This window comes from Panonychus citri, unplaced genomic scaffold, assembly GCF_014898815.1.
Source record: "Panonychus citri isolate SS breed McGregor unplaced genomic scaffold, ASM1489881v1 Contig00141, whole genome shotgun sequence".
Taxonomy (NCBI): Eukaryota; Metazoa; Arthropoda; class Arachnida; order Trombidiformes; family Tetranychidae; genus Panonychus; species Panonychus citri.
The window spans coordinates 91,715-112,763 of record NW_026515546.1 but is presented as its reverse complement, the minus strand read 5'-3'; the positions used below and the strand labels follow the sequence as shown (position 1 = coordinate 112,763).

Sequence of the window (21,049 nt, the reverse complement as noted above, 5' to 3'; positions counted from 1 at the left end):
CTGAGAAGTCCTCTGATGGTTGGGATGAGGTAATAAGCCAAAAAGCTATCATACTCTGATGATTTCCAGTACTTTATTTGATTAAAGTCTCTTGGTGGTCTTGACAATTCCGAAGGCACTTTGATTGATTTTAATCGTTCCCCTAATCTTGTTCGAAATGCTGTTCTATCAATACGGTTGTTTAGAACATTGGGAATCTCATTTTTTATCCATCCTTTGAAGATAATTGATCGAAATATTCCAAGCACTATACAGTGCATGGGTTCAACCGCGAATCCTTTCACTATATCGAAATCTTTCAACTTCAAAAGAGGAGAAACACCTGATAATCCAAGAAAGCGGTTGACATTAGCTCTGCTTCCGGGGTTATTTAGATACTCTTCAAAGTTGATGAAATCTTTTTTGGTTCTTTGAAGAGCAGTTGAATCATCTCTGGAAACAATGGGATAAACTCGAGCTCTGTTTTCAGAAGTTGCTTGCACCAAACACCAATCACAGCCATTCAAATGATTGAATTGCTTGACATTGCGTAGATAGGCTCGCATGGGTGCATCAGCGATGACTGCTACTAGATGAAAAGTCGATTTGATTTGAATCTTTTCCCAATTTTTCCAAATCAAACCATGTTTTGATAGAGAGACCAATTCGTCAACAATTGGGCCCAAAAAGATCTCCACTGGTGGTTTTTTTCTTCCAACGAATATTCCAACAAGAAAAAAATTCTTTTTCCTAAATTTTTTTGACATTTCATTTACTGTGATGAAAACAGGAAAAATAGAGACGTTTGAACTGTTACCAAGGGCAACCTCGTCTGTATGCAGAGTCAATGTGTATCTTTTTATTCTTTTATCTTTATACGAAGATTTGATTCTTTTTGCTTCAGAAGAACGACAAATGTCTAGCTCACTGAAACAAGATTCATCCCAACACGATTTAGGTAATTGAGGCAATTGATTCATCAATTGCTGCTTTAATTCTAAATGGATAAAATATTTGTCCTGTTTAAGTTGAACGGGGATATCGTTTCCTTGACAATTATATGAGCCAAATCGTTTCGGCTCACCTCTAAAAGGTCCATGTGAATGTTCATTTTCACATAAAACATAGACATTGACAGGATTTGTAGCTGCTTGAAGGTCCCAAAAGTAACGAATATTTGGGAGAAGACTATTGTCACTTCCAAATCTTTTGGTGTAAGCATTGAAAAGATGTGTGATTTTTTCAGCTGAGCTCAAGCTGACACCCGGACATGAAAGTATTGCCAATAAAACACCATGTGAAAAAGAAATTTTATCTGGACTAACACTTGACACTTCATCATCGCCATCAATATCTGGATCACTGTCTTCAATGAGACCAGAAAAGTCAAAGTTGAAAGATTCATTTGATGAGTTAGAATGACGAGATGAAGACGATAGAGATGATTCTTGTGAAGAAGATGAAACGGAAGTTTGAGGCACATTTTCTTGGTGATCACTATTGGGTAGACTATACACATAATCAGAAAATTGATGATGATTTTGCTTCCGTTTACGACGATTGATTGATCGTTTTGATGAACCACTTTCATTCATCTTGAAAGTGAAAACAAATTCACAAATATAATTCAATTGTAAACAAAACGTGTTGATTAAAGAAACTAAACTTATCTTAAAAGGATAAGGAAATCAAATTAATCAAAACCGGAAACAAATCTTATCTGTTTAAGATAAATTCAAATTAAATAAACGCTTATCTTTACCAAGAGATAAAAGAAAACTGAAGATAAGCTTTTATCTTAGAAAAGAACAATTAGTTTAGAATAGAACAAAAATAAAAAAGAATTTAAATGGTTGCTAAGCAACGAGATAAGATTTCCATTAAATTTAAATTCGATTTAATCTCATTTTCTTTTTACCCACGTTTTTGTTAAGTTGTTTAGTTTCTCTATTTTTAATCATCTTAATTAGAAATTGAATTTGTTTGTTTTCGTATTAGTTTTATGTTTAAATCTCATAGATTTTCTCCTGAAAGTGTTTTAACAAAAAGAAAAAAATCTCCAATCATCAAAAATCAACGAACTTTAATTGGTTCCTTTCTCGGTCTAATGGAAGGTCAAAAATTAGTTGCTGCTGTGGTTAGAGTTTCTTATAATAACTCAAAGCAAAAAACAGTTCCAATTGGATTTAAAATCAGTGAAAATCTTATTCCAAGTAATCTTATTCCAATGAAAATAAGAAAATCCAATTTAGCTTATTTAGAGCTAGAACGGTGTAAACCATTACCAATCATGATTGTAGCCGTCGGAGGTAAGATATAAGCTTTTCACCTAAAATTTTCTAATTAATAAGATTCTTTTCGTTCTCATTTTTATTCCACAGATGATTCTAAAGATTTGGCTGTAAAGTACAGTGCTTTTTGTAAATCAATCTCAAAAAAGGTGAAAAAAAAGATTCCTTCATACGAAGAAAAAATTGTTCATTGGCTAGCAATCAATGGGTTAACCTTATCCAAAGGAAGTGGAGAGTCATTGAAAGTGACTTCTGAGGATGAATTTGATCAGTTTCTGAATAGAGCTAATCTATTAAAAAGACGTGAAAAGGCTAAACCAGCCCCAAGTAAAATTTTTCCTAATGTTCCAAGTGACCTGATTCATATCGATAGTTCAGAAAGCAGTGAAGCAGATGATTCAGATAAAGATTCTGAGTACGAAGATGAGCAGGATGAAGGAGAAGATGTTGTTCTACATGACAACAGACGCGAACATGTAAAGGAAATGAAAGATTCGGCTAATTCAAGTCTTGATCAAATTCACGCAAGCTTGTCAAAGATGCGCTCTGTCCTGGACAAACCAACGGAAACTTCCGTGAAAATCTTCTTGCCGGAAGCATACAAGGTTCTCGATTATCTTGTTAGATTCACTGGCGGTGTTGAAAATTGTGATTTTTATCAGTCGTTTTCTCCCGACAATGAAGACCTTCGAATCATCGCCGAAGAAGATACCACCTTTCAAGTGGAAGTTCCTAACCTGTCAGATCTGATTCTTCTCGAAGGTATTTTTCCATTAGTTGCTAAAGATTACAGGATTGCTTTAAAAATGGCGAATTTAAGTAAAAAGGATGATATTGAATCTGGGCCATCGGCTGTCTTAAGTAGTATCATCCGTTATTCTTTTCCCGAACACTGGGTAATTGGAGTAACTCTCCGTGGATCTAATGGAAAACAATCTCTCATCAATATATGGAACCATGAAGACCCACTTTCTAACCCTTTAGAAGGAAGTGCTAAGGCTGGATTAGGAGAACGTCGATTTAGAGCACTTTTGGGTAAGTTTCTTTTCGACAGTGAAACATTTTCTGAAAATTCTTTCTCTTTAGATCACTGTGTTAGGAAAGGAGGAAGAAAATCATATGACAAGTATATTGAACGTGATCTTGTTGGTGTTCTGGCCAAAGCAATGTGTTACACGAGAAAAATTCATGAAAACAATAAAATCGCTGCAGCTAAAAAGAACTTCAGAAAATTGACCAAAGACGTGAGATCCGATCGTGGTGTCAAGCGATCAAATAAGCAAAGAAATTCACTAGAGCCAGTGGCTGGTTCCAGCAAATCATTGGATAAAAATCTCTTTGACAAAATGGATGGAGTCGCATTAGATGTCTCTCGATTAAGTGCCCAAGAAGAATCAACAATTAATTCTACGATCATGCCAAAAAAGTCAAAAACCACTACAAAAATAGTTCACCAAGAAGCTCAAGTCGTTGAAGGGGAAATGGAAGATGGAAACGAGGATGATAATGAAGAAGATTTTGTCGACGCTGAGGAAGAACAAAATGAGAGAGAAGCGGCAGAAAATGATAGCGATGATGATGATCTTTGTGATGATTATGATCTTGCCGTCGGTCTCACTCAAAATGATGACAATGTACAGGAAAGTGTAGAAACAAAAGAAAACGAAGAAACAGTAGAAATTGTCGATCAACAAAAGTCAAAAACTGACCTCGTGCCAAATGATCCAAACAAAAGTGTTACAATAGCCTCTACTATTGTTCATTCATCTGAACATGAAAGCCAAGATGAATGTCGAGTCGATTCTTCTTCACAACAAAGTGAAAATAACGGTGTTATTACAACTCCAAAACGTTCTTCTGATGATGAACCAGATTGTGCTAAAAAAAGAAAGGTTGCAGAGGTAGATTATCCATCGACACAGCCGATAAAATTCGTGTACGAACTAGATGTTCCACAGATTGCAAGCCAAATCAGTTCTCCTGTTTATCATGCTGCAATTGCTTCACCTATTTCAAATTCTGAGTTGAGCTCACTCAAATCCATTCCAGATCCAGACTTGTCAGTATTATCATCAAACCTAAACAAACCGAGCTGCTCAAAAGATTCATCTCAAAATCGCTTGACAACAGAGATTGAGAAAATACCGGATAAAAATGAAAGCACTGAACGTGAATTGTTGGCATTTCTTAAATCAAGACCCGAATATTTGCTTGAACTGATTCAAAAAGATGAGGCAATGAAGAAGATGGTGCAAAGTGGCAAGGAATCATCAGATCTCAAACCTGATGAAACTAAATAGTCAAGCAATTGGTTGTTAAAACGGGTCAGAAGTCATTTATTCCCCCTTTATTTACCTTTATTTTTGTTCAAATTTTTCTTTTTTTGCAATTATTTTAGTCTCTCGAGACTTTCAAGTTTAATTACCTTGATATTTATTCTTCTCGATTTCTATTGGCTCTGGTGAGCAAAATCGAGTCAATTTAAAGCTGAGGCATCTCAATTTATTTATTACAATTTATTTTACTGTCGTTTCATCAACTCTCATTGGTAAAGATTCTCTTCGACATTTAAAAATCATCAATTATTTTTCGACAATGCAACGTGGTAATAAGGAACATGTGAAAGATTCAATTCATCTCAAGAAGATCAATAAACAGTACAAGTGTCCAGTTGTTAATGCTCCTATAAAAGTTTACACGAAGTCCAAATCTAGTGCCGATAAAGAAAAGTCCTCAACATCTCATGTAAATAATTCCTCATGTGTGACACCAGCGAAGAGAAGAAAAGATGATCAAAAATCTAGTGTTTATTCAGATTCATCTACATCAACAGAAACTTCGATAGTCGACAAAACTTTTCTTCTGGTTATTCTGCCTTTTATTGTTGACTCCGTTGAGAAAAAACCTCTAAATCAACCTGTTCTAGTGAAAGTTAAGCAAAGTGATTTTTCATCATTTGATAAGGACTGTGATTTCATTTCTGATCCTGATATGAATCTTTTTTATACATGGCTAAACAAAAAACGTGTAACTTTCAAAGTGATCGCCATAGGAGGTAAATTATGAGGTTTACGAAATATTTTTTTTCTACAATTTGTTCTTCTTTTCAATCCTTAGATTCATTCAAAACCTTACAAAAAAATCTTCGAGAGAACATTAAAAAAAACTCACATTGGTCAAACTTGAAAGAAGTCATATCTTTTCATGAGTTTCCGATTGAAATCAATCATGACCCTTCAGCTCTGATGCAAGAAGATATCGAGTTTATTGAGATGGAGCTGAATGAAGTGCATAGTTTCTTTTCACGTGAGCAAATGAAGGATTCTACAACTTCAACGATGCCTGAAACTCAAAATTATCCAGTTGAAATTTATGACTCGTTGAAGAGCACACTAAATAGCGACGAAAGTGATGATGAGGACGAAGATTGTTCAGTAGAATGTGATCCAGAGAATACTTCTACCAATGTTTCTAAAATTGAAGCGACAAAATTTACAATTCAAGAAGTTGTTTCTGATGAAAATGATTCATTTCAGTTTAAAAAAGTGACAAGTTATCAAAAAAGAAAAGAAAAGGTTCTCAAAATTCGCGAAAAGTTAACTGAAACCACCCGAAAGCAGAAACTCATGTCTGACATGAATCTTAATGATATTTTGATTTCGTCCCTTATTGATATCACATCAGACATATTTTCTCTCATTGATATTGATGAGGAAAACTCGAAAGCAAAAGATCATTTAGTTGACCAAGTTGACAAAACATACAAAAAAACAACAGAGGTAAAGATTCTTCCCTCATTTTCTTCCCTTCCATATTAATCACAATCATTTACTTCTTTTTTTGCAGAATAAGATTTTTCTTGAAGGTATTTTTTGTTTGCCGCTCGATGGATACACGAAAGCGATGAAAGAAGCGCGCTTAAATGATTATTGCTCTGTTGCATATCAGTTTGTTGTTGCTGCATTTCCACCATGTTATATTGAAAACGTTACGCTTGGGAAAAAAAGCTATAGACTAGAAGAATTGGAAAAGTGTTGCTTGAAAGCTTTGAATTCAGAAAAGAAAGAAAAAATTCCTTTTCCATGTGTATTAGGATTTCCTGATCCACTTGAAAAGCCTTTCAAAGGATCATTCGATCCTAAATTAGGTTTAAAGCGCCTAAATGCATTGATAGGTGAGTTTTGATGTCAATGATATGATTCAATTAATACAAAACATTACAAATAGCTAATCTTTTCTTAGATCATATTTTCAGAGTTTCTGGATACGAAAGTTATACAGATGAATTCATGAACAAAGTTCGCTCACGTATAATCCGAGCCCTATTTTCAAAGAACAAGGAATTGAATCAAACTCGCAAGAAAGAATCAGATGAAAAGACTCGCAATGATGACGAAAAAAGCTCTCAAAAAGATTCAAATCTAAGTCAGGAAGAAGATTCTTTAGTTGATTTTCCAATATTGCAAAGCCAAGTTTTCAAGAATCATGCCTCTCATATACGGTGAAGGATATATTATATTCATTTCTATCAATTGATTTGAATTTATTCAAATATTTTTTTTTACTTTTTTGGTGGACAATATTCAATTTTTTTGTATAAATTTAGTTTACTCATTTCCAATACTGCCCGTGTAATGACTCATATCCAATTGCTTCACGTATGAATATTAGATAAATTTCAATAGAATAAATATTTTTCCAATATATTTACAAAGATTTCCTCTTTGTTTTCATTTCGATACGATTCTAATCATGTGAATCTTTTTATACGAAATGTTTCTTGGTGATAAATATCACTTTTTGTGATTCTCAAGCTTTGCCAAGGCTTGTGGTGAACTTATTCTATTTATTAGAATAAATTTCTCAAAATCTTTAAATTCATTTTGAGTCAATTAACAATCATAAATGAGTAAAAATTGATTCAAAATTGATACAAAGTTTTGACTCTAATTTGAATCATAATTGAACCATTTTTGATTGTATATTGACTCAAAATTGACTCAAAAGCCCTTTGACTCAACTTTGAGTAAAAGTGACTCGTATGTATCAATTTTTGACTCAATTTTGACTCCAACCTGTTGACTGGGTTGTTATTTTGATAATCATGATAAGTCACTTGATTAATTGTTAAATGTGTTAATTATTTAAAATTAATTTAATTGTCAGGTAACAATTAACCTAATCAGCTGTTAGTTTTAATCTGGATTGATTGTTAAAAACTTTGATTTTCTAGTGAATCAAATTTAATCATTTTCTTCACAGTAAATTGTCAAATTTAAAGTTGATAATCATGACTAGAAATGATTTCTAGTCTTGTTTAAATTGTCTCGTTGATTGTTGTGATTTTGATTGTCAGTAATCAAAGATTTTCAATTTATTAATAGCAAATCTAAGTAACTTTAAGCTTTTGACAGTTGAGAATCAGATTTAATATCAAATTAAATCATCACAATCAAAAGCTTATCTTGATTATCATCAAAATGATATGGAATTAATAATTTGACAAACTTAATCAATCTCGATGATTGTTGATTAATGTTGATGATTTAAAATCAAACTATCAACGTTAATTTATTATTATATTGTGTAATTGACTTGGTCCCTTTGATTGTTTAGATTAATTTAATTGATTGGTGATAAAATAAACCATACGAATCATTAATTTAGTTTAACCAATATCAACAATGATTTAATCATAACCATTTATTTCATAACAAATCAAATTGTTACAATCAAGTAACTGTAATAAACACAATTACAACAATTTACTTATCATATTGTATCAACTTTAATTTACTTTCACTTAGTTTACTCAACCAATTTAATCAAAAAATTATTGTTCAACAATAAATTCAGTTTAATTGCCTCGAGATTTTGATAAATTACAGATTAAACTAATCACAAACAATTAACTTTAATCATTAGTTAACTAGATAGAAATTAAAATGATTAATTGTAAGAAACATAATTCTCAGCTTACTTATTAAAAGCAACAATTAATCAAGTAAACAAATTTGTTATGAAAACTTTTCCATCCCAGGAAAATACAATTAAAGTTCAATCAGAAAAGTTTACAATCATTAAATTAAGTTATGATTAGTTGATAACAATTAGATTAACATTAAACTAATTAGAGAGAAAGTTTTCAGATAATCAGATTAATAATAATCATCTGAAGTTAATGTTGTGAAAATTAATCAATCACTGATTGTTGATAGTCAATTGTGTTTGATTGAATTAGGTTAATAGGATGATAAAGTCAATTAACATAAAGCTATTGATTAGATCTGACAACAACTGGACATTGGTCAACCATGTAGTTTCATGTTGAAATATATCATCATTTGTATGATGTAATAATAATAAAATGCCAGCCCCAAGGTGTTACCTGAATACTTAAAACAATGGTCAGTTTGAATGTTTCTGATAACCAATGGTCAGTAAGAGATAAACATTAAGATAAGTGGACATCACAATCATCAACATCTCTCGAGATTATAAATGAAAACTGACCACTGACCATCGATTGACATTTTCTCTCCCTATTAACATGATATTTGTCACAGAAATATGAGATATTGATCCAGATTAGCATAACTTTGATCATCATTCGTAAACATTTTATCGTTGACAGTTGATTATTATTATTATCTGATATCAGAAAATATTACAGTTTGAATTAACTTCCACATAGAGGGCAACAATTAGTTGTTGAATTGTAATGAAAATTTACAGACAATTTGTTAAATTGTTCACTAATTGTAAACATTGTATTTATTTTCTCTCCAGGTAAACCAACAATTGTCCGTTTTCATGTTTGGGTTTTAAGTCTAGATTCAATTGACGAAGGCTCAATGGTAAGTCTTCATTTACAATTCGTTAATGATATTAATCGATGTCACTTGATTATCATAATTAAATGTGAATCTACCTGGTAAATTGTCATGTTTTCTCAGTTGCATTTTACAATTTCGATTTGTAGAGTAGTATTTTAACCATTGTACCAGTTTAAATTGCGATAAGTTCATTTTTGATTGTGATAAGTGCAAACAATTTATCGGTAATTATGATTGAAATGATCAGATATGTTTTCCATGATTTCTGGGAAACTGTTGGCTCTTCAAGCTTGAGTTGGTTTCCAACACTAAAAGGTGGACCCTGGGCGATTCTGTGTATTATTGGTTGTTATTTATACTTTGTGACCACTTTGGGACCTCGATTGATGAAAAATCGTGAACCATTTGAGTTGCGGTCAATACTTTTTATCCACAATATAATAAAGATTATTTTATATTCAACCGGTTTCATATTAGCTTCATGGTGTATTGATGGAGGCTTGAAAGCTATCAAATGTGAACTATTAAATTTCGATGGTGATGATTCTAAAACTCGTACAACTATTATAATAGGACTGGGATATTATCTCCTTAAATATTTTGACCTAATGGACACAGTTTACTTTGTCCTGAAAAAGAAAACCTCTCAAGTGACCCCTGCCCATCTTATCCACCACAGTCTTACACCTTTACTTTGCTACTTTTCTTATAAGTTCTGTCCAAGTCTCCATTTGAGTTTAATTCCAATTATCAATTCTGCCATCCATATTTTAACATCAACTTATCATATAATTTGCACTCTTGACCCCTCGCGGAAACATAAGTACCGTAATTGGGGTCGTTACCTTTTCCATCTTCAAGTGATACAGTTTGTTTTCTTCATCATCATTTTCTTGAACATGGCTTATCTCATGGAAGATTGTCCCTGTAACAATTTACTGGCCAGTTTCTCCATCGGTGTGACTATAATTTTCCTTGTTTCAAGTGTGGTCAGTTGGTTGAAAATGGGTTCGCTCATTTGTGTACCGAACATGCATATTGATTCACAGGAAGAAATTAATAAATCAAAAGTAAATTAAACATCATTCGATACAATTGACGCCTTTATAATCAATTGATAATAATTTTAGCTTTTTGTCGGAAACGGAAATGATGAGCTACCAATAAAAATTACTTTAATAAATAATTACTAAATAATTTAATAATAATCAATTGTTAAGTTAATCACCAATGAGCACAAATACTCAACAAAAAAAAAGATGATGAATCAATATTTAATAATCGGATTATTTATTTGATTGTTATATATATTTTTTTGTCCATATCCATTGAGACTGGACATTTATTACTCATTGTTGATTGATGAGCAATTTTGATCCATCATGAATATCATGAGATGAATATCTCAAATAGGATAATAAAAGTTATCCAAATCCATGTAAATATTTGAATTCTGTTGGTTCATTAGAGTTTATTATCATTACTTTTTTTTTCTTATGACACTTCAATCAACTTAATAATCAAAGACAATCAGCTGATTCAGCTCAAGATGAATTTATAAGAAAAAAGTTGCAATAAAATTGGAACTGAAATTATTGATTATTGTTCAATGTTGATGATTAGTCTTATTTATCAATACATTGTATCCATTAGACTCTTGAGCGTGTTGTTTCATGGTAATTTCATGAGTTCTGTTCAGTTCTGGAGGCTCAGCTATTCAGGAACTTATGAATATGATGAGGGTGGTGAACATGAGAGAGTGGAAAATATTATGCATCAATGTTTTAACTTGAATATCATGTAATTAGATTGGATTTTTTTTTCTCTCACCATGAAAAATATGATTGATGATTTATGAGGCATCTCTTTCATCTTTATCAAGTTTTCTCATTTAAATATTTCTGTTGATTTTGAGCATCATGATGAAGATGAAGATGAAGATGATGATGATGATGATGATGTTATTCTTGATGGTGATGGAGATGATGATTGAATTTGCAAATGAAAGAGTTGAGGTTTGAAAAGATGATGATAATTTTACCTTCAAGCTGAATTCATCTTTATGATTATGAAAAATTTTTACTTTTCATCATTCATTTTATACAATCATGATACTTCAACATTTCATTTCATAATGAATTATAATAATCCATAAGATTATCATGGAGTAGTTTTCACCATGATAAATGTGATGAAAGTGGTAAATAGTTGAAGGATGAGGATGAAATTTCCTCTTGTCGTTGTTTCATCAATCCAACCGAAAAGCTTATCTAGTGATCATTTAATTCATAGAAATTAAATTTCTTTCATCTTCTCTAATTATAATAGTAGATAATCAGTTCACCAGAATGATTAGCTTATCATGCTAATCTACAGTCATGATAAGATGATGATTAATAAGCTTAACACTGGGATTATCGGAGATGATTATTTAACCATCATCATGAGGAAATTTGTTTAGCTTTCATCATGTAGATATTTGCTACTAAGAAGCTTCCAGAATTTTTAATTTACTCGAAAATTATCTCAATTGTTTTCATTTTTACGAGTTAAATTTGCTCGAAATTCAATTAATTAATTCAATTCCCATACCATTGAGCCAGAAAATAAGAGCAACTAGAAATATAAATAATCGAGTGAAGAAAAGTTTTTTTTTTCAATAAGTTCAGAAAGTCAACACATTTAATGTTGATGTTCAGACTCAGGTGAGAACTCAGATTTTTACCTGTCATTGTAATAAACTAGATAAAAGTGCAGAATGATGTTTTCCTGTGGAAAACAATGAATCATATCATTAGAGGTAAAACGAAATTCAGGATAATATATGATAATGAATCAGGGTGAAGATGAGGAGGATTGATAAACAAAAAGTAAACACACCAAGACAACTTTTGATTCATCATTTTTGATAGTTAACTTGGCAATTTGATTCAGTTTCATTCAATTTCTGGTGTGTTTTTTTTTCATCTGTAAATCTCATGGTGAAGTTTTCAACATTCATGTGTCTTAATTGTTACTAATTAAACGACATTGACAACAAAGAGGCAACTGTAATTCGAGTTGGTAAAATGTTCAAATATATTTTTACACCTTACGAATTGATTGGTGAGCTTTAAATGCAACTTTCGTTTGATACTTGAATTGATTTACCGTTTGTGATGATTATTGTAAAAATCAGATTTACTCACATACGAATCAAATTAAAGTATTACATGAGCAAGAGATTCTTAATCATGATTGAAGAGTTGAATCAACAATTAGTTTTTACTGATGATTTCATGATGATTTCATTATGATTCTGCTCTGTAATCTATTATTAGTTATCCTTAACCATGATGGTAAATATTGACATTGATATCCTAAGATGATTTCTATTGTTTCTGATTAAAACTGGATAAGGGTTTTTTTCATGACGATCATTCAAAGCCTCCTGAGATTAAGACGATATTAATAATCTGAAAACTCAATAATAACCAACAATGAAATGTATATTACACAAAAGATTCAAAAGTGAATGAGAGTCTGAACAAATATTATTAATTCAGTCCTTTTGTTGCAAATGGAACGAAACAAATTCATAAAATCATTAAGCTTTGTTTTTCTTCATGACGATTTCCATGGTCAGATAAATCGTTGTTTCAACGAGTCACAAATAGACATTATCATTGAATGTTATTTTTGCCTTTCGAACGAGTATTCAATCAATTGACCTACTAATCTGTAGGGAAAAAGCCTTGGGACTTAGTCTCTCTCTCTCTCTCTCTCTCTCTCTCTCTCTCTATTCTCTTGATATAATTTATCGAAAAACTCGAGAAAATCGTACAGAAGCTTCACCGATCTGTTAAACATTATTTAATTACGAAATTCTGATAAATCGAACGATTCTGGTCTTCCATTGAGGATTGATAATGAGTTTGATTTAGAATTCTGGATTTTGAAGTTATCGTCCTTTGATTGGAACTTATCTATTTAGATTTTCAGAGTGAAATGTTCCGATGACATTGAGTTGACGTTTGAATACCGATGAATTTAAAACGTTACCTTTAACTCGTTAAAATGATTTGGTTCGATAACGAATATTGATCAACGAAATTATTTTATTTCAGTTTAAAGTTTTACATTCAGAAAATTATATTATCAATTTCAACATTTCAGTATTTTATTTCAGAAAAATTGAACAATAATCGTTGATTTAAACTTTAAAATATTTTAAAGTCGAGCGAGAATAAATTATTATTATCCTGTGCTTTTTTCCGTTCACTGGATGAGTGAGAATATGATTTAGCTTGTGAATAGGCTAAAGAAGCTCCTAACATATAAACCAGAACGATAACAACTTGAATAATCTTGAAGTTCATGATGATAATATCGAGATGATCGATGTTACTTTAACACAAATGAAGTTCACTTTGATAATTGATTTTGACGGAAATCTGAACAATTTAAAACTCACTTTAATTCAGTTTATCAGTAACTTATCCTTTTTATACAACTATTGGAATGAAAAAAACTACGACTGAATAAAAATTGATCACCAATTTACACTTCTATCATTTAAAGTTAATTAACATGATGATCTGAATCATTTGATCTCATCTGAATAAATAGTTGAATAAATTGAATGATTTGCACTTTAATTCTAATAAGTGATTAGATGATATTCTTTCCTTGATAATAGATAAATAGATGATCAATTTGATCAGCCATTAAAAAAGTTCATTAGCAATTCAGAGATAAAACTCACATGAGATAAAAGTAAAAAAGGAAAGAGACTCAATGAAACTCCAAATTCATGGAAATCAACTGATTATATTAATTCATTTTCTCATTGTTCTTTGTATTATAAATATTTGGGTGTTTCCAGTTAATACTAATAAAATGACAGAGTTTTATAAAGTTCATTGGAATCCTCTTCCATCATGTTAGGCCTCATTAAGAAAATACAATAACGTTGAAAGAACTCGGGAACTTGAGTGAAAATATTTCTATTGAGAACATGAAAACTATACCAAAATGAGAATTAAGAATCGTCGACAAATAAGAAACGAGAAATATTTTCACTTTTATTAATATAAATGAAATATAAGGAAAGAAAATTTCTGAAAATGTTTCAATTTTACAAATGAATACATTTACATTGAAACAAGAAACATATTCTCTGAAAAAAAAGGTTAAGACTCACCTTTAACTGTCTCATACTCAACTCATTGATTAAGATGATGTTCATTGATTGATCTTCAAAATGATTAACTTTTTATTCCGATTGACATTGATCAATTAAATCACTTCCTTTTGATTCTATGAATTTGATTGTTGAATGCGTGAGAGTTTGAAGGATATGTTGACATCATATCATCAAAATAACATCGAATAAGTCAAAAAATAATAAGTCAATAAGTCAGTTCATTTGGAACACAGGAACTGAATCAACTATGAATTTGGTTATCGCTATATGGATGACCTTGAACATTTTCAAGGACAGAATTTTCTTAAAATCGAATATATAACTCTTTAGATGACGAAGATGTTAATGATGCTGTCAAAATACAATTTCTAACGAAAATGAGTTGAATATTAACGATTAGTACTTACTTTTAATCCAGGTAGAAGTGTTTAAGTAAGGTCGAGGTTAATTAGGTCAAAAAAATTATTAATTAATCAATTCAGTAATTATTACTTCCAAAAGAAAATGAGTGTTTCAAATGATTTAATGGAGACAATTTACTTAAATATATCAATAATATTAATCTTAAGTCTTTTTTTCAGCTCAAATTAGATAAATTTAGCTTGATCCATGATAGATTCAGTTTTTATACCTTTAATTTGGCTTAGGTCTAGGGTCAAATTATTACAAAAGGGTTAATTGTTATGACAAACTGTTTCAATTGGGTTATATGGAAAATTGTTTTTGGCCATTCAGGTCAAAAATGAGAATAAACTTTTGAATTGATTAGGTGTAACAATTTGATACAATCAGAATATTTAAATTCTTGGATCAATTTATCAAATGTCATCAAATAAATTTATTTAATGTCATTGAAATCAAATAGGATTCCAAGTCTCAGGATTTGTGTAGATAAATAGCTCACATTTGAACAATGAATTTACTTTAAAAAATTGGCTCATGAATTTCATGATAAATGAATATATTTTTTTCTCATCCCATAAACTGATTCTCAGTGAAATAAAGTCAAGAATTGTTTAGATTTAAATGATAACTTTCAATTTTCTCATTTCATCTTCTTCTTGCCATGTTACTGTCAATAGGATTTTCCCATCCAACTGATTGTCAATCCATTAAGTGAATGAATGAAATTGTGCTCATATTTTTAAAACTTTAATTCCAATAATCAACTGCGAGAAAAATTAATTGTAATTACAATTAATGAATTATTCAAATGAATGAATTCATAATAAGTTACAAAGAGCAAGATTCTGCTGACTATTGTAATTATTATGATATTTTGAATATTATGATTTATTTAAATTGTCATTTTATTCTGACACCAATTTCATTGAAATACAATTGAAAAGTTTTCGAAACAATTTTAATCAGTTAATTGTTGTTGAAATAGTTTCCAATTATGACTACCTTTAGTTTGACGTTAATCGGATTTGTCTGGTCTGAAAAAAATGAATTGAATTAATTAGCTAATTACTAAATTACTATTTTCTCGTTTAAGTTTATCAATGAATCCATTTAGTATATTTGAACTAATTGAAAATAATTATTCATAAAAGTCAATTAATATTCATCAGAGTCAATAAGTTAACCTTCATATGGAATCAAATACAAATAGTATTTACCTTAAGTTCAATATTTCACAAAAGTGATTTAGATTCATGATTAATCATCTCATCACCAAGATCTCATCTCGATATATATTATTCATGGTGAAGAGTATTTATCATTAATGTAATCTATCAAAAAAAGTACATGGAAACAGAAAAGTGATCAAGTTTAATCACCGAGTACATGGTTAATCAATTTCAGATTAATTCCAAACATTTGAATTCTAAATCAAACTAAATCTAATTTCTTTCCATCATGAAATTGTAAGAGTTGAATTCTGTGAACAAAAAGTTCTGGTGGTCGATTTAGAAACGAACCAAGTGGTTCAAGTGTTTCATGTACCATGTTAATCGTGAAACTTTGAATAATGAACTCATTTATATTGGTCAGTCATCTTTCATGTGTATCTTTCAAATGGTCAATTGAAATGATTATGTAAACAACACAATCAACAATATTCAACTTATCCAATTGTTGTTATTGACCTTTTAGATTGAGAGGATGAAAATTTCAAGATAATCAGTAAATTATCTTACTCATCACATGGCTACCATTGGTTAGTCTCATCATGAAATTTATCCTCATCTTTATCATCAATTTTTGCACCATCAGTTTACCCTGAAGATAATTCAATCCTCATGAGATCAATTATATATAAACTCATTCCAAATATACAATAGGAAAGAAACTATTTGTATCTATTAATATCATTACACCACCAGAATCCATGATGATTCAACAATCAAACTTGTAGATTCTGAATGGTAAAGTAAACCTAAATTTCCCATCACAAGTTTTTCAGCAATCAAACAACATCTATGGCTGACCGTCAACTTTTAACTGATTATATTGGTCAATGGACACAAAGTTTACTTGATTTTCACCATGAATGAAAAAAAAAGTTCAATGATGATGATGAGATCAAATTATTCACGGATAAAGTTTACGAAAGTTAGTTAAGTTAAACTAACGGTTCAGTGAATCGACAATATGTTCAAATTATAAATAGATGAAAGTTAATTGTTTTCGTGTAGAAATTGTTAACTTAGTGACACTGATTAACTTACAGATTTGCATGATTATCACCCTGATAATGAATTCTGAGCTCTCAGTTTAAAATTAATTGTATTTCTCTCTCATTTATATTTAGACCTATGTTGCAGATATTTTCATCTCCCAAAGTTGGAAAGATCATCGACTCAAAATACCTGATGAATTAACCAATACCTCATCTAATTATCGGCTATTACCATTGAAATGGCTTGATTATATGTGGCGTCCAGATAGTTTCTTCAAGAATGCTAAACAGGTCAAGTTCCAAGAGATGACCATTCCTAATCACTATATTTGGCTATATTCTGATAAACGGATTCTCTATATGGTCAAGTAAGTCCCAAGAGAAACTAACGCATATAACATTCAATGGTCATTTCTATCTCTCTAAATTCAAGAAAAACCTTCAATTTGGTCCAAAAGTAAACAACCAAACCTAAGAAATGACCATATAGTTCATATACACATGAAAACAATCAGAATCAGATTCTGGTTTTCTTTTAATCTTTATCCTTTATCAGTCAAATGCTGATCGAGTATTGAAAACCATTATCTTCAAGATTATCTGATCTGTTTGAGATAAAGTTCAACCATGATAAGAAATACTAATCAGACAGTTAGAATCAAAGAAATGCAAATTTCAAAGCAGCAGCAAAATTCCGGTGACATACTTTATCACCGGAATTACAGTTAACCTGAAAAGAAGATGAAAAAAAAACTCACTGATACAACATGATTAATTCATGTTCTTCCGGGTTCCCTTTTGTACATAAAGGTGATCGTCTAATTCATCAAGTGTATTATAAAGGATGATGAAGGTAAAGATGATGAAAAGCTATTCACCTGCCGAACAAGGTGAAATATTATCAATGTTAAGTGATAGTAAATTTTAACATTTTGAGCTTTTACATGGTTTTCCTTTCAATCGTTAGAAGATGATACTTACCATCAATGGATGATGATGATGAAAATGATGATAAACCATAATCACCACTCGCTTCTTACTTACCTTTCTAATTTCTCTTTCATCTTTTATATTTCAAGTCAATTGATTTCCAAGTAATAATAATCCAACATTTACCGTTATCTTTTAATGAAAGGTAAAAACTTGAACGAAAAACTAACAAACTGATAATATCAAACTCTATAGAGGTAATTTATCTGATAACTATTACCCACCGTGGTGAAGGTGGGTAGACATTACCTGTAAAATATTATCTCTCTAAATTGTTAATCATTAACTTGGGGCTTTTATTTCATCTCTCCAATCATAATCATCACAATCTTGGCGATTACCTTTTCTTTTCACTGGATCCAAATTGTTTTTCATTGCTATGGTTAAATTACAATTCTAATTGATAATTATCCCTCTTATGTAATATATTATCTTTATTACTTTTTCTATTGCGATATCAATTTAAATGCTAATAATCTGATCTGAATTAATCATGTCGATTTCAATTACAGTTGAATGTTACAATTTATTTTCTCAATTGAATTTTGTTAAATATTTTCGAGTCTAATTTTCACTCACCGAAAATAATAGTTAATTTTATATTCTCAATCATCATTTTCGTTGAACAATTAAACTCGGATCACTCTCGAAATTTTATTAAATTTAATTAGATTATTTTTGGAAAAATGTTTCATATTTTATTTAGGTTAATTAGCTGATTGCTCAGTTGTTATTGATTAATTTGCATGTCAACCAAATTCGTTAGCTAAATATGATCACAACCAGGTTGGTAAGAGATCTACAGGGTAGTTCACCAGGATTCGAAAAAGTTTTTCTCAATAACCTCAATGACCTTGACCTTAAAGATTAGAAAAAACAAAGAAGATAAATTGTCCTTTGAATTTTGTACTTTAGCATTTCACTGATATAATAATAATGAATTAAGATGCTAATTAACATCAGTTGATTCAGTTAATGAACTTTATTGTGTTTGTATTGCATTAAAAGTTAATTGTAACGTGAAAATGTGATGATTTTGTTGTTCCAATTAGCAAGAGGATGATAATGATCATTATGATCAACTTAATCACTATTAATTGTGAGATAAACATTAGTTCAATTAAAGACAATGACAGTAGCTTTGATTATTTAACACCATTTACGATAATCATCTTGATCCAGAAAGTTTACATATAATTAATTTCAAATTAATTTCCATGTAAAAGGTTAACTAGGATTTACTTTTTGATTTAAATTCCAACAGAGTTTAAACAAAAAGTTCAATGATTCATGGTGATTTTGAACCTTGTGGAATTTCAATTCAAAATTCCAAACTCACCCAAACTTGGAGTAAAGTTCAGGTCAAATGAGGAGAAATGAAGTTATCCAAATAAAGTTGACCAGAAAATTTGAGATGATTTTTATTAATATTACCTTTTCGAGATAACCTAATGTCAATCTACCATCAGAATTATCACCATGATGTTTGGTGTAAAAATCAGAGCCTGTTAGTTGATATATTGTTACTTTTATTATGCTTTTACCAATTACCTTACAGAAATGAGTTAATAATATACAGGGCATTTCACCAAGTTTCCAACAAGTTTTTCGCGAATAACTTTTTTGTCTTTGGGTATTTAGGCTCCATACTCGAGTTATGGGAGTTTGAGCGATACTCAATTGTCATATTTCAAGGTCAAGGTCATAAAGGTTATTCATGAAAGAAGGCACTTGAAGGTCATTTGAAGAACTTTTTGAAAACTAGAAATTTTTTAAAGCCTACCTGTGATGTTTTATTATTCCTTTACTTACAGGGTCTGATTCAATTTGCTTTCAGTAAAAATTTATCTTAAGTAACTGATTTTGTTTTTGCGCGATACCAACGTTGTTTAGTGTTATTACTATTTTTTTACTTCATGACTAGGCGTTAAAAAATTTCTAGTTTTCAAAAAGTTCTTCAAATGACCTTCAAGTGCCTTCTTTCATGAATAACCTTTATGACCTTGACCTTGAAATATGACAATTGAGTATCGCTCAAACTCCCATAACTCGAGTCTGGAGCCTAAATACCCAAAGACAAAAAAGTTATTCGCGAAAAACTTGTTGGAAACTTGGTGAAATGCCCTGTACATGATAACACTTGGTGAAAATGCTCAAGTTATTACATGAATACATGCATGTATACAATAATGCCTCAAGTGGTAATTGCATTGACTATGAGAGAGATGGTGAAACAATTTTGACCCAAAATTTGACCAGTTATTAGTTCAATAGAATCTCAATCATATTGATATATATTCATATTATACTCAATTCAGTTAGTAGTAAATGAAAGGTATTGAATTCATGGTAGACTAAATCAGAATTCAGATAAGTGTATTGGTAATTTTCATGGAAATAAATTTATTTTTTATCTTCAATCCTCAATTTATTTCATTTTTATTTTTTCATCAGATTCATTCACTTGTTCTGGTTTAATTGATTTTCAGTTTATCTCCCCATGAACATGAACTGAATATTAGTGTGAAATATTTTTTAAATGTCTTTCTGTTTGGACAAATCAACAGTCAATCGTGAATGAGATTGAATCCACTGGGAGGAGGTGATTGGTCAGTGAATTTCCTATCAAGATGATGTTAAACTGAAAGTAACATTATGAATGAAAATCTCAGCTTATTATTAATGAATCAAACTCGTAATCAAAGTTAATTGTTATCAAAACTTTAACATGGATAAATGAGATGATCAGTATCAATTGCTTTTGAATAAACTCATCAAAATGTTGTAATTTGTTTCCGTTGATAAAATTGTCTAGGAAATAGATATTCAATTTTCCAGTAAATGGTCAGCAAAAACCAGGAAAAAAAAAATGCTTGACCATAATTATTACTTAGCAAACTAATGAATTAATTAATGATGATACTGTTAATTTAACCATTTCCTTTACTTTTACATGTCCATCCATCCTCATCCTTTAACAAATCCCTTTTGTTAACAACTTGTGAAAAGTGTTAATGGTCAGTTTGCTGACCGATAAAAGGCCCATTTGTTTGATAACAGTAAAAGGATGTTATCAATTTCATTTGATCCTTTCCGACCTTCTATTCATCCCTCATCTTTGATTATCATCATGATCATGATC

The 21,049-nt window shown here is 30.5% G+C and overlaps 1 protein-coding gene across 2 annotated transcripts in view; it reads left to right on the top strand.

The window, feature by feature from the left end:
- The window catches only part of LOC128395345 (glycine receptor subunit alpha-4-like), a 33,054-nt gene that overhangs the window by 3,805 nt on the left and 8,200 nt on the right, over positions 1-21,049 (top strand). The window contains exons 3-4 of one of the 2 annotated variants that reach the window (XM_053355754.1): positions 9,060-9,127; positions 17,050-17,285. In XM_053355754.1, the coding sequence (XP_053211729.1) occupies positions 9,060-9,127; positions 17,050-17,285 (304 nt within the window). Of the gene's footprint in view, positions 1-9,059; positions 9,128-16,249; positions 16,851-17,049; positions 17,286-21,049 lie in introns of those variants that run through there. The other variant, XM_053355755.1, reaches the window with a different exon arrangement.